We start from the raw sequence: 14,100 nt of genomic DNA, 5'->3' as shown, positions 1-14,100 counted from the left end.
CCCCCCTCCCCTGAAGGGAAGCCCTGCGCACGCGCGCCTGCCCAGGGAGCCGCCCCTCCCACCCGCGCAGGGAAGCCGCGCATGCGCCTGCCCCGCAGCCAGCACCGCCGCCCCACCCCCGTGCAGGAAAGCCCCGCGCGAAAAACCTGCCCCAGGGCCAACCCCCCGCGCCTGCCGGAAACCCTCTGCGCGCCTCCTCACTTCCGGCAGAGCAGCTAGCGCACTTCTGGCATTGCCGGAAGTGGCGCTAAGCCGCGGGACTTCTAAATCTGACACTACCTCTTGAGGTAAGTAGTGGGGCTTCTGGGGGGTCGGAGGGAAATGGGGGCAAGGCGGACAGGACGCCTCGCGAGCTACTGGTCGAGGCCTCGAGATCGACCAGTAGCTCGCGATCGACCTGTTGGTGACCACGGCTGTACAGACTTCTCCACAGTGCCTCAACAATCTCACCTATGTCCCAGAGGACCACCCTTAAGCATAGAACTGTAGTCCAATATCAACATATTCAGCCTTTGGCTATTCATATGAGATAGCCAACAAGTATAAATTTGAGGGTGCTTTTGGACATATAAGCTCCTGATCACTAGACTCTAGGTGAGATGACATGAGAGCCACCAAATGGTAAGAAGTCCTTTTCTCACTACTGACCTGAATGAGAACAGATTACTTAAATTCTGGGTCACATTTACTCGTTCTGTAAACAATCTGGTTAATTCTCCTTCCTGCACCCTTATTTTCAATAGTTTTTAAATCAAGAAAGCCAAGAACTGACAAAGTATCATAATAAGAAAAACAATTATTTCACAAATTTGCACTATTACCTTTTCACACGGTAAGTGCAAAAGCAATAAATACAGGCGACCCCTGCACTTACACAGCTGTTTGTTGGTCCATACTGTACCCTGGGTAATACAGGCAACCCCTGCATTTACAACCTAATTAGTTCCTGGAGAACAGTCATAAGTCGAGCCGTAGTAAGTCGAACACTTATTTCCCATAGGCGTAATGTTATAAATGGTGTTTCTATTCCTGGAAACCCATTTCATATCCTAAAAATACCAAAATTGACTACGGAAATGGAGAAAAACTAAACTAAATAGTTCAAATAATGCACAAAAATAACTAAAAAGTGAAGACTGATGTGGTAGAGATGCAGTTCAAGCAGCAGCTGCAGACTGGCAAGTCTGACTGACCTTGTGCATTTCCTGTTTTGGCATTTCCATGATGCGTAGAGTCTGTCATACGCCCTAGTAAATGCGAGCTGCTACATATATTGGGGGTTTTTTAGGAGCTATCTTGCATGAAAAAAATGGTTGTAAATGTGGGGGATCGTGAGTCGGGCAGTCGTAAGTCAGGGGTTGCCTGTATTACCTAAATTTCTTTGATATTGTGAAACTTTACCTTTAAATAGTCACAACTACAATACACATTCTACTTAATGTTCAGGTTGCATAAAAAGAAAGTGAATAAAGTGAAAGGTTAAAAGGAATGAAAAGTTAACAAACCAGTATCAGAAAAGGAGCCTTTACCAGATAAAAATGGGGTTTTTGACAAGCCATAAATACCAAGCAGTAATAACACAAGGAGAAAAAGACGTGTTCGTCTTAAGGAATCTGTAAAAGAAACAAAAATATTTTAAAGATGATGAAATAAACTACTTTCCAAACAACAAAATGTGATGGTATTAAGTTAAAGCAACTTACCATTTGTTCTTTGCGTAAGAGCCTGTGCTTTCAAAAAGCCCTCAGCAAAACCAGTTTTAAATGCATCTTGATGAGCTTCAGGTACATTTTTTGTTTTCATTAGCTTTTCTAAGCTTTCAACATCAGATCCTCTGTCTCTCAAAAGGAGTCCCTAAACATACATTGCATACTCATATTACTTCGTATTCATTTTTATATCGAACCAATTTTTATGCCGAGCAAGAATAATAGTGAATTGGGTTCCTGACCTATCTGTAAGTTTTTCAGGAAGAAACTGTCCGAACACTAGTAATATTGTTTTCAGTGTATACAATGTTATAAAATAGAACCTCAAAGTTACAAACATCTTGGGAATGTTATTGTGAAAAAGGTTATTGTTCTTCTTTCAAAAGTTTACAATTGAACATTAGCAACACAGCTTTGAAACTTAACTATGCAGAAGAAAAATGTTGCTTTTAACCGTCTTAATTTAAATGAAACAAGCACAAAGTTTCCATACCTTGCCAAATCTATTTTCCTTTCTTTGTTGTTTCAGCAGTTTACATTTAACACAGCATTGTGGGGAGGGGGGATACTTTTGTTTTGTTTTGTGTGTGTCTGCTGCCTGACTGTATACTTCTCATTCCAAATGAGGTTGACCTGTCATTTTGTAACTCTCGTATTTGTAACTGAGGTTCTATTGTATGGGGCATACATGACCGAATAGCTATTCCAATAACATTTTCTGGCTACTCCAAGATCTAGGTCATTGGATTTACTGCATTAGATTTCTGCAAGTTGTCTTTCTGGGTCAAAGCTACCTCCGGTTCATATCAATATGCTACAACATTAAAAGAACATCAGTCACCAAAGCAGCTATTCTTAAAATAGCAGTCATGTTAGAAGTTAAACCACTCACTGAAGTTCTGTTTATAAGTGCTTCACTGGTCTCCAAAATTACTTTTGAAATAACTTACAAAAGTAAGTTAGAAGAATGATTTTTTAAAATTAAAAATGTACTCTTTTAGGTTTTCCACCTTATATCTTTACAAGAATTAGTGATTTTGGAATCCTAATAACAGCAATAAATAAATCAACTCCTGGGTGCAGGATTAAGGAGGGGGAAATAGAATCCTTTCAGGTAGAATCCCTTTAATTTAAGATCTAAGAAGATTCTCCGATCAAAAATTGAGAACATTATTGATTATTCAGTAATGTAGTGTCATGACTTAAGTATTAAATTTCTTCACAGTAATCATGACCTCAAAATGTAGCTCTTTTTACTTGCCTTTACAAATGAAGGGGATACATTTTCTGTTTCTGCAAATCGTTCAGATGTTGACTGCAGACGTCTTGCTCTTGATTTCAAAGTCTTAAAACCCCGAGACTGTATGAAAACTTAAACAAACGCACTTTCCTTTAATACAGTAATTCCTCATTTAACGCTATAGATATGTTTCAGAAAATTATCATGTTAAGTGAAAATGTGTTATGCGGGGTCAATTTTCCCATTGAAAGTAACAGAAAAGGTGGGGGTTGCTTTTCAAGTGGTGGTGTCTGCTGGGACCAGGACATAAGGTTGGGGGAGAAAGGGGACTGGGTTACAGCAGAGAGAGGAGGTGTTTGGCTCTGTGGAAGGGGAGGGAGATTGGGTTGGGAGTATGCCCCTGTGACTGGTCTGCCGGGACCCGCGCTGTGTCTGACAAAGGAGGGTCGCCGGGGAACAGCGCGGCCAGCAGCAAACCTTCCGCTGCTTTGCAGGGAGGTGGGGGAAGCCCTGTGCAGCTGCTGGCAACAGGCCGGCTGGGGAAATCGTGTTATTCCGGGGACGACAGTCATGTAATTCAAAAAAAAAGTTCCCTAAAAAAGAAATCGTGCTATCATGAAAACATGTTAAGTGGGCATGTGTTAAATGAGGAATTACTGTATGTTTCCTTAGAGAAGAGAAGGAATAAGGTTTATCAAATCAAGATTTCATAATTTTTGTAGAGTCTTCCTCCATCTTATTTCTCCAAAGTGTCTTATAAATGACACTTTATTAATATTTATACAATAATATATATAGGCAACTATACTAAAAAATGCTAGGTGACAAGAGTAAAACACCAGTGATTTCAATTAGTCTTAAGGTTTCATTTGAGCCTTTAAATTATTAAACTCACTTCAACAAAAACTCTTGCATCTCAAGTTTCCCATTTAGTACTGAAGTTCTTCTGAATCCCCTCCACATGCATATTAAAATGGACAACAATCTTATATAAAATCAAAGGAGAGTGATGCTATTCTCACTTTAAAGCTCACTAGTACGGATGTCAGATTGAATTTACTTATTTGACTCAAAAGATGAAGGGACAAACATACTCCTTCACCAACCTCACTTAATTTCACACCTTAAAGCAAGATCTACTAATGATAACTTACTGACATTACCAAGAAACCATGTTGATTGCCTACAGATCTCTTCAGATTTACTAGCCCAAAATCTTTCAAGACTGTAGGGCACTTAAGATGACTTTTTAAAATGCAAAGAACTAAATTCCAGTAAGTCTGCCAAAATGTGCTGAATACCCCCTTTACTGTAGAATTTCCCAGAGGAAAAACACATTATATAAGTTAAAAACAAGTACAATTCCTTGATTCTTACCTGGCCAGCGCTGAAGGTCTGAGCACAAACTCTGGAGGGGACTAGGATGTTGTCTATACAAGTAAGAGGAGCGCAAAGCACTAAATACATCCATGAAGCCTAGAAAAAACAGTCCAACATCATAAGCATGATTTCCATTTTTGATAACATTACTTTGAAGACAGGGCTACAGGTTTGTAGGCATTACAGAAAAAATATTTAAATGAATTAAATATTGGCCAGCTCCCAGAGCCAGCTGCACTGCGAGCTGTAATCACTCGGGTTTTTTAACAGTTATACTGTTACTTTTAAAAAACCTTTTAAATCCTTATCTGCTATATTTTAAATGCTGAAAAGTCCTTCAGACTAAAAGGGAGGGCCTTTATCTAGACCAGACGTGGGCAAGAAGTGGCTAGTGGGCCGGATCCAACCTGCCAAGCCATGAATCCGGCCCACAGCCACCTTGTCAGAATCCTAATGCACAGAACAGCTCATGCTTTAAGAAGCTGGCTGCTCTGGACACTGGGAACAAAGAAGAGAGGCTCTGCATCCTGCCCCGCCCCCAACAAAATCTCTGCTCTCATTGGCAATTTCTAACCAACAGGAACACAGAAACATTGCTGGGGTCAGGGGCAACATGTGAAACTTCCCTCCCTCCCTCGCCTCCCCTTCCCTCACTGACCAGCCTGGGCCTATAGCAAACACACTGCCTCAAGTTCCTGCAGGACTCCTGGCTGGGAGCCACCTAAATAAGTGCTTCCCAGCCAGATCCCCTCTCTGGCATCTCACCCCCTTTCCCCAAGTACCTGTCCTAGGCCACCACCCAAACCATCTGCACCCCCTTCTCCTAGGTCACAACTCCCACCTAGAGCCCCTCACCCGGCCAGAATCCTCTCCTGCACCCCAGGCTCCTACCCTAGCTCCCTTCTGTACCCAACCTCTGTCCAAGAACCCCATACTCCCTCCAAATAAGTATGGCCCTTGACCACTTGCCAAAATCTTGGGAGTGTGTCCTCCCCCCCCACATTAAAAATTATTGCCCATCCCTGATCTAGACTGACATCAAATTCAAAGACAGATACACTGGTAGTTACACTTAGATTCGTGACTGGAAGGAGAAAATAACTGGTAACTGAAACTAGCAGCTCAGACCAGGCATCAGATAAGAGGGCTGTATTTCCATCAGTATCAAGTTCATAAAATCGGATACTAAGTCTCACAATCTGATTGGAACACTGAGTATGACTGGAAATACACTACAAAATGTACAACAAATTCAAAAGAAAACTCTACAAATGGTCTGTACAGCAAATATGATACAGATATTCTTATTGTTCTCTTCTAATGGGCAACGCCAACAGTTTGTTTCAAACCACAATGTAAGGAATTGTATAAAATAATTAGCTATTGTTTCAAATTGAAAATTTAAGTGTGATAGGTTTCACTAATCCTGTTTTTATTTTTTGGGGGGGTGATAATATTGGCATATTGTGACGTAGTGGGGGTACCTGGCTGGTTTCTATGCTGCTGGCTCTGGGGTAACCCCCACTGGCTGCCGTGGGTACCACGACCCAGCAAAACAGGATGAGTCACTATGCAAACCAGTGGCCAGACACCCCCCATGGAGAGGAACAAAGGAAGGTGGAATGCTGCCCTGGCTGGGGGGCAGGGCTGGAAGAGAGTTAGTTAGTTGCTGGCTGTCTGGGAGCATGGAGGAGACAGCCTAGGGAAAGGGGCTGGAGTTTAGGGGCCCAGTCTCCCCCATCTCAAGGGGGCCTGAGGCATCCTAGCCCAGCTCTGTGACCAGATTACATCTGTGCTGTATCCTAGAGAGGCAATAAACTTCCTCTATTCCACCGGCTGGTGCAGTCTGTTTGTGCCATTTTGGGGTGCAGGAGACGGGGGACCCCCAACACACCGTCACACATATCACCTCGAAACATACCATGTTTATTTTCAAAGAAGGACTGTGCAGAGATATAGGATGTATGCCACTGAGAAGAGATTTTGTTTTCTGTAGAATAGCCAGGAAGCAACCTGTTCATTAGTTCATCGAGCTGGCTAGCTTTCAAGTCAGAAAATCCCAGGTCTCTCAGATTCAGCACAGGCTGTAAAGCAATAACAGAAGTAATCAAATATTTAGCAACATCAGATCACCCAGGAAAAAAACCTCTGCTAAGAAACGGTAGAGCTTCAACTATCAGATTTTTAAAGTAGTAAGAACTCTTTCTCTTTCAATTGGGCCATCAACTCTAAAGCCTATTTTAGTGTTCATGTTAACTATTTAATCATTGATAGTTTTAGTAAGCAGAAAGGGAGCAGGACTGAAACCCATTACATGGAGAAGTAGGAGTTGCTGCAAGGAAATGAATGTAGAGAACACAGGAAACTCACAAGAGGGAAAGCAGGAAAGAAACAGAGGAGGAAGAAAGAAGAGAAAAGGGACAAAAATAAGAGTGGGATTAAAAAAGAGTAGATGTCTGAGTGACAGATGGGAACGATGCATCGAACAAAAGATAAACAAGTCAATGTTTAGTTACTCCATTCAGATTACATTGTTTCCTTACAAGCTTCCTACTGACATAAGTGGGCACCATGATGGGCAAGGCTCGCCAAACGGCGGTGGGCCCTGCTCGCCAGCCGCGCAGTTCTGCATTCTGTGCATGCGCAGATCACTCTGCGCTGGCTCTTCCAGGTGAGTAGATTACATTGTTTGTCGAGCCCTGATGATGGGCATTGTACAATGTACATAGTCCTAAATTTATACTATGGTACATGGACAAGATGTTATGAACAATGAGACTTTGCCACTTTTCAGAGTTTTACCCTTTGTGATATCTGTATTGCTGATTCTATGTTCTTATTCTAGATTTTGTCAATATTACTTTGAAGAGAGGACTAGAGGTTTGCAGGCATCACAGAAAGTGTTATAATGACTTAATAGAGAAGAGAGAAAGCACAGTGGACAAGAACAGGAAGGAGGTTCCAGATAAGAATGTTTATCCATTTCACATTTTTTAAATGCTGATCACTTATTAAAATTTGTCTGCTTTTAGGGACGTTAAAAAAGCAGGTAACTGGGTAACCATGTAACTACTGGAAATTTCAGTGGTTATATACTCCCACAGCACAGCACAGCAGCCAGCTCCCAGGACCCGTGCATGCTGGAAGTCAGCTTTTAAGCCAGCTCTTAAAGCACACTGGCTCCTGCCTGCAGTCCCGTTCCCAGGCAGCCAACTGCCATCCTGCACTGCTGCCTCTGTATCATAGGCAACAGCACAACGTAGCAGCCAGCTCCCCAGGAGCTGTTGTGCACCTGAAGCCGGCTTTCAAGTCGGCTCCTGACACATATGGTTCCCAGACCTGCTCTAAGGATGTTAAAATGTGGTTAATTGACTAGTTAATAGGCACTTCCGCATTCATCCTTTGAAATGTACAAGAGCCTCTGATTGGGCTCTTGTACATTTTGAAGGAGGAATGTGGAACTCTGTGTACAGCCCGAGGCCAGCGGGAAGTCCTGCTGACTCCTGGCTGCACGCAGAGTGCCTGCTTTGAAATGCACAAGAGTCTCCAGCAGGAGTTCTTGTGTGTTTCAAAGCCATGGAGACCAGGAACAGTGGAGGACTCAGTCCCCTGCTGACCCCGGGCTCCATGTTACACAGCACGCCGCTAGGAGCCCGGGGTCAACTGGGGACTCCCCAGCTGACCCCAGGCTCCCCATGGCATTTCTCCTGAACCTAGGATCAGTTGGGGAGTCCCCAGCTGACCCTGGGTTCCTGGGAAGTGCTGCGCAGAACCGGGGTCAGCTGGGGAGTCCCCAGTTCCCCTTTAAAACGGGCAGAGGAGGCAGTTTCAAGGGGGAAGCTGCCACACAGCTGATCAGCTGACCCCAGGCTACACGGCTGCTCCTTTGAAAGGCGCACAGGCAGCATTTTAAAGGGGCAGCCGCTGCACAGCTGATCCATAGAAGCAGCGAAGAGGGGGAGAGGGGAGATATCAACTAGTCAAAATACTATCCAATAAGTAAATGCTTATCAGATAGTCGACTAGTCTTTTACATCCTTAGCTTGCTCCTGTGCTACTCCAAGGGAGCCAACTGCCACTACGTGCTGCTGGCTCTGCTACAGAGCTAGCAGCACAAAGCGGTATCTGGCTTCCCAGGAGTTGGGCGGGAGCCTGCATATAACTATTCATGGTAATCAGTAAGCCCAAGCTTATTGGTTAACCATTCAAACAGTTATCAAGTTAAGTCCCTACTTCTAATTACAGCACCTAGCTAGAACAGTAATAAGCATAACCTCAATGGCCATATATAAAAATAAACTACACATTTTTCATTATACAAAAACATGGTGGCATTTAAAAATAATTTCTTTAAAGTATGGTCTCTTATTCTAATACATGGAATCCACAGAATATTTACATCAAACATATCACACTAGCTGTAAGATAGCAAATCTTACAATATTTTAAATGATACATCATCAGGCCTTATTTAAATATACATATAATCCTTAGTCTTTCCAAAATTCTTATTACCTCACTGCTTTGAACATCATGTTCTGGGGCTGTATCCCTCTGTAGAGGCTGAATAGATGCTGTACTGACAGAAGTAGCTGAGGTTTTTGGTGAATGGAAGGCATTGATGAGGTGACTCAGAGGAACTGTAACCTGGCAGAAATTAAAGATTAATGTAATCACATTAATTTAAAGTAATGCCACAAAATTAAATACTGAAGAGAAAATTCATATCTCTCAAATATCTAAAAATATCCTAATCACAGATACTGTATAAAATTATATAGTCTTCTGCACTGCCTTCCAAGTTAAGTTCTTATAATGCTTTTTGAACTTTGCTCAATGGGTATATAGGATAGGGATGTCAAATTTAGCTTAATCAACTAATGGACTAGTCAATGGATTTTCCATTGACTAGCTGATAAGCAGGGGAGCTGCAGCAGGGTTAGCTTCTGGCCCAGGAACTAACCTGCTGCGGCTCTGTCTTTTAAATGTATTAAGAGACTATTGGCGCTTAATACATTTAAAAGGATGGTGCACAGACGGGCATCAGCTGTCCCGTTCATGTAGTGTGCCCCTCGCCTCGATGTGTTTTAGCCTTTTAAATGTATTAAGAGCTGGAATACATTAATACATTTAATACATTTAAAAGGCTCAAGTGCAGCAGGGGACTGGATGCGAGCCGGGAATCAGCTGTCCCAGCTCACACTGAGTCCCTCCTGCTCAGTCCCAGCTTGTGCCACCCCAGGGAGCTATCCTCCTTATCGACTAATCAAGTATTCAATGGAAATTCCTAACTACTCAGTTAGCTTATTAACCACTACTTAATATCCCTAATTAGAGTAGGTATCTCTTTAGAAACTCATTTTAAATCTACTTGTATATACTTGTATATTTAGAAGTCTTGGATTTAGAAAACACCATAAAGATGACACAGGAAAGTGAAAACATCTCCTAGTAAGGCACACAATCCTCTTTCTTAAAGATCTAATTTTGCAAGATTCTGTCTAATTCTGCCCCCAATGAAGTGAGAGCAATTGCAAAGCTTTTTTGGTTTTCAGCTGCACAAATCAGTTTCCCTGAAGACCTACTGTAATTTAACGTATGCTGTTAAATTCTTTAACTTCATTATTTTTGGAACACACTTTGAGACTAATCTAGACGATTGTACCTCACCACTTATGGTCACAGAGCACAGCCAAAATGTGATAGTTTGTACATTCGATGTTTGATGTATCCCTACTACCAACTTGGTTGTTCAGAATTGTTATGTGGTTTCTTGTAAATGTGCATAGTCCGCCAGTATGATACCTAGGCAAGGCACAACCAATTAATGGCATTGATTACTGGGACTAATATACACATAGGTATCTCTGTTCCTAAGCTAGAATAGTCTCAGTGGCCTAATCCATTATTTGGTCCCACCCTACCTGAGGATCCATGCTGTGCCCTCACAGTTAAATATGACTGCAGAGCATGGTTAAAAGAACTGGGATAGAATAGGCCAACTGCTGCCATACACAGGTGACAGTGCCCCAGGAAATAAGTAGCTCACAGTAGATTGTCAGATGAAGAAGCAACTGCCAGTTTAAAAATAATACTTCTGATTTTTTCCAGTATTACTATACCAATTAAGATTAGTGTAACTAAAAGAGTGGAGAAAAAATATTCTTCAGTTTCATTAAACACTGCTTGGTATAAAGTAAATTTCATTCTGTCCATAGTCAATTTCCTGTTTGAAAATCTTTCATATAGCAACAGTGCAAAGATACAGCCAGTTTGCAAGTTATGAACAGTCGACTTATGACCGTTCGTACTTATGACCAAATCTCTTCCAGCATTACTGTGAACCCTTAATAACTACTCTATGAGAACTATTATCCAGCCAGTTATGCACCCAACTTATAGTAGCCCCATCTAAGTTGTATTTTCCCTAGTTTATTGATAAGGAAGTCATGCAAAACCATATCAAATGCTTTACTAAAGTGTAGGTATACCACATCCACGGCTCCTCCCTTTTCCACAAGACTTATTATCCTATGAAAGAAAGCTATCAGATTGGTTTGACATGATTTGTTCTTTATAAATCCATGCTGGCTGTTACATATCACCTTATTTATCTTCCAGATGTTTGCAGATGAATTCCTTACTTGCTCCATTATCTTCCCTGACACAGAAGTTAAGCTGATTGGTCTGTAGTTTCCTGGGTTGTTCTTATTTCCCTTTTTATGGATGGACACTATATTTGCCCTTTTCCAGTCTTCTGCAATCTCTCCCGACTTCCATCACTTTTCAAAGATGACAGCTAAAGCCTCAGATATCTCCTCTATCAGTTCTTTGAGTATTCTAAAACATTTCAATCTGGCCCATGAGGCTTGGGGCTCCCCCACAGCCTCTGCAGTGGGAAGCCAGCATTGGCGCTCCAACAATGCAGGGGATGGGAGAGCAGGACTGCAGCATCAGAGAAGGCTCCCTACTGCAGGGTGGGGGTGAGCTCCAAGCCCTGCAGCTCACCTGTAAGACAATGGCAGACCACTAGTGGTCTGTGGACCACTCCAAGAACCACTGCTCTAGAACAGAGGTCTATTAAATCAGGATTTGGATGAATCCCAGAGCACAACAGTTTGCCACTATGTATTACTCTTCAAATACAATATATGGAGGATAAAAACAGTGATGTGTGTGTCATGGAAGATAATCTAAATTAGGGCTGTCAATTGATGTGCATTAACGCCTGCGATTAACACAAGGCAGGATTAACACGTTAATTTTTTAACACGTTAATTGCAAGCATTAATGCTGTGCTGCCCCTTTGAAGTGCCTCCTTGGACTCCAACTGATCCTGGGCTCCTGCAGTGCTGCCCCTTTGAAATGCTGCCGCAGCGTTTCAAAGGGGCAGGAAATGTGATTAATCGCAAAATTAATTTTTTGTAATCGCTTGACAGCCCTAATTTAAATATTTTATTTGCATAGAGAAAATTCAACATTGCTTAACAAATATAGGCATTTATCTCAAAATTCACTAGAGTTTTAGATTACACTAAGGTTCTATACCAGCCGTGGCCAACCCGCAGCTCTTCCTCCCCAAAAGTGCAGCTCACAAAGCTGCTCCTGCGCGCCACCCCCACCCCCCGGCTTCCCTGTGCTCACTGGTCGGCAATTCAAAATGGTGGCCATCAATGGGAGCCTGATATGGCCAAAAAGCCTAAGCTTGCTCCTTAAAGGGGCAGCCTCTCTCTCCCCTTTATTTTTTTTTTTGGGGGGGGGGGGAGCGCTTGACAATTCTGGTGTGGCTCTTCACATTTTTTCCACTGCTGTTTCAGCTCTCTTTCTTAAATGGGTTGGCCACCCCTGTTCTATACCTTCAATTTCTCTTTCAGATATTATTTGTCCAAGAGATCCTGCTTATGCAGCTTGCTTGTAAGTGGACTAAATCTGTGCAATACAACTGTGTATCAACTGACTGGTTTAAAAGCATTACTGTAATCTGTATAAAACTGATGAACTATATAATGACGACTCCCTTCCCATTTGTTTTTTCTGCAGAAATTTGGCCAGAATCATGCATGTTCAACATTTTTCCAGATGCACTTGAAATATTTTAAATGTAAAGTTTTATTTCTTTATATTGCACTGCTCTAATCTAATCTTTTTAGTTAGTGTTTTCCCACAAAGGTGAGCTCTATCAAGTGATGCTTTGATAGCTCTCAGGATCGTTAAAACTGGAAACTAGTATACCTAAAATCAGCAAAGTAAAGGCTATGAGAGAGGATACTGGTAAAATCTCAGGCCAGTTAAACAACACATTTGGGGGAAGAATATTTTAAATCCTGAGGAAACCAAACAGGCTACTAGAGAAGTATCAGTATGGTGTTAAGGATGTTAAAATGCAATTATTTGGATAATTGTATAGTTGATACAATTTCAATCGACTACAGGCAGTCCCCGGGTTACGTACAAGATAGGGACTGTAGGTTTGTTCTTAAGTTGAATTTGTATGTAAGTTGGAACTGGCATCCAGATACAGCCACTGTTGAAACTGACCAGCGGCTGACTACAGGAAGCCCGAGACAGAGCAGCTGAGGTGCTACTGGGTTGGTCCAGTAGCGCCGAGCTGCTCTACCCCAGGCGTCGGCGAGAAAAGCCTGGTCTGCTGGGAGGGGGGCGCGGAGGACGCAGGCGGCGGTCCCGCGGCGCGTCTCGACAGTCCCGCCGCCCACGTCTCCCTGGTCTTCTGGGGGGGAGAGGGGGTGCAGCTAGTGCACCCCCCCCCCCCAGCAGACCAGGCTTTTCTCACCGCAGAGGATGCGGGCGGCGGGACCGCCGAGACGCGCCGCGGTCCCGCCACCCGCATCCTCCACGGCTTTGCTCCACGTCTCCCTGGTCTGCTGGGGGGCCCCCCCCAGCAGACCAGGGAGATGCGGAGCGGCTTTTCTCGCCGCGGAGAATGCGGGCGTATGTAGGGATCCGACGTAAGTCGGATCCACGTAACCCGGGGACTGCCTGTATACGATTAGTGGATAAGCACCTCTGCAGAGCCGCAGCAGGGATAGCTCCAGAGGAGCTGAATTAAGCCCCAATTGAGCAGTCCTGGCTCGTGCCAGCTCCACAGCCACCCATGCTTGAGGCTCTGCATTTTAAATGTAGTAAAACTTTAAAATGCAGAAGCGCAGTGATCAACGTGAGCCGGGGATGCTCGGTCCTTGCTCATGCTGAATCCAACAGCCCCTCTCCACTGTAGACAGGGACTGGTGCCGGAGAAGCCCCTGTTCGTGGCGGCCAGGGCTGGCTGCGGGCAGGGGCTTCTCAGGCAGCAGTCCCTGTCCATGGCTAGCCCTGGCCACCAAGAACAGGGGCTGTTTGGCAGCAACAGCCCCTATCCACTGGAGGGTCCAACTCTCTGTTAGGACACTGCAGACACGGGCTGCTTCACAGTAGCATTCCCTATCCCCCCACTGCCTCTGATTAAGGCAGCAGAGAAGGCAGGCTGCACCTCGGAGATGGTGCTGTGGGGAAATGGTTTTTAAGCCGAATCCCCCCAGAACTAGCTCCTGTCCCCCCCCCCCCTTGCTGCTGTTCATAGAAGCGATTCTGGGGCTCTTGTACATTTCAAAAGCAGAAGTACCTGCAGTGGGAACTGGTGCCGTTTCCTGCTGTGCCTCTGCCTCCTGTGCCCCCTGCAGAGACCGTGCTGGGTTTACTGGCCAGCACCAGCTCCTGCTCCTTCCCCTTGCTGCCTCTCTGATAGAGGCAGCAAGGGGTGGGAAGCGACTGGTC

At 43.8% G+C, this 14,100-nt stretch overlaps 1 protein-coding gene across 4 annotated transcripts in view; it reads right to left on the bottom strand.

Annotated features, from left to right (window-relative positions):
- The window catches only part of YME1L1 (YME1 like 1 ATPase), a 49,305-nt gene that overhangs the window by 33,333 nt on the left and 1,872 nt on the right, over positions 1-14,100 (bottom strand). For 2 of the 4 annotated variants that reach the window (XM_006115261.3, XM_025180792.2), the window contains exons 2-7: positions 8,845-8,976; positions 6,251-6,413; positions 4,327-4,425; positions 2,971-3,080; positions 1,704-1,854; positions 1,506-1,613 (exon numbers count right to left, since the gene is read on the bottom strand). In XM_006115261.3, coding sequence (XP_006115323.1) covers positions 1,506-1,613; positions 1,704-1,854; positions 2,971-3,080; positions 4,327-4,425; positions 6,251-6,413; positions 8,845-8,976 — 763 coding nt within the window. The remainder of the gene's footprint in view (positions 1-1,505; positions 1,614-1,703; positions 1,855-2,970; positions 3,081-4,326; positions 4,426-6,250; positions 6,414-8,844; positions 8,977-14,100) is intronic. The other 2 variants (XM_006115262.3, XM_025180793.2) reach the window with 1 other exon arrangement.

Source organism: Pelodiscus sinensis, chromosome 2 (genome assembly GCF_049634645.1).
Source record: "Pelodiscus sinensis isolate JC-2024 chromosome 2, ASM4963464v1, whole genome shotgun sequence".
Lineage (NCBI taxonomy): Eukaryota > Metazoa > Chordata > Testudines > Trionychidae > Pelodiscus > Pelodiscus sinensis.
This window is presented reverse-complemented; position numbering and strand designations above follow the sequence as displayed.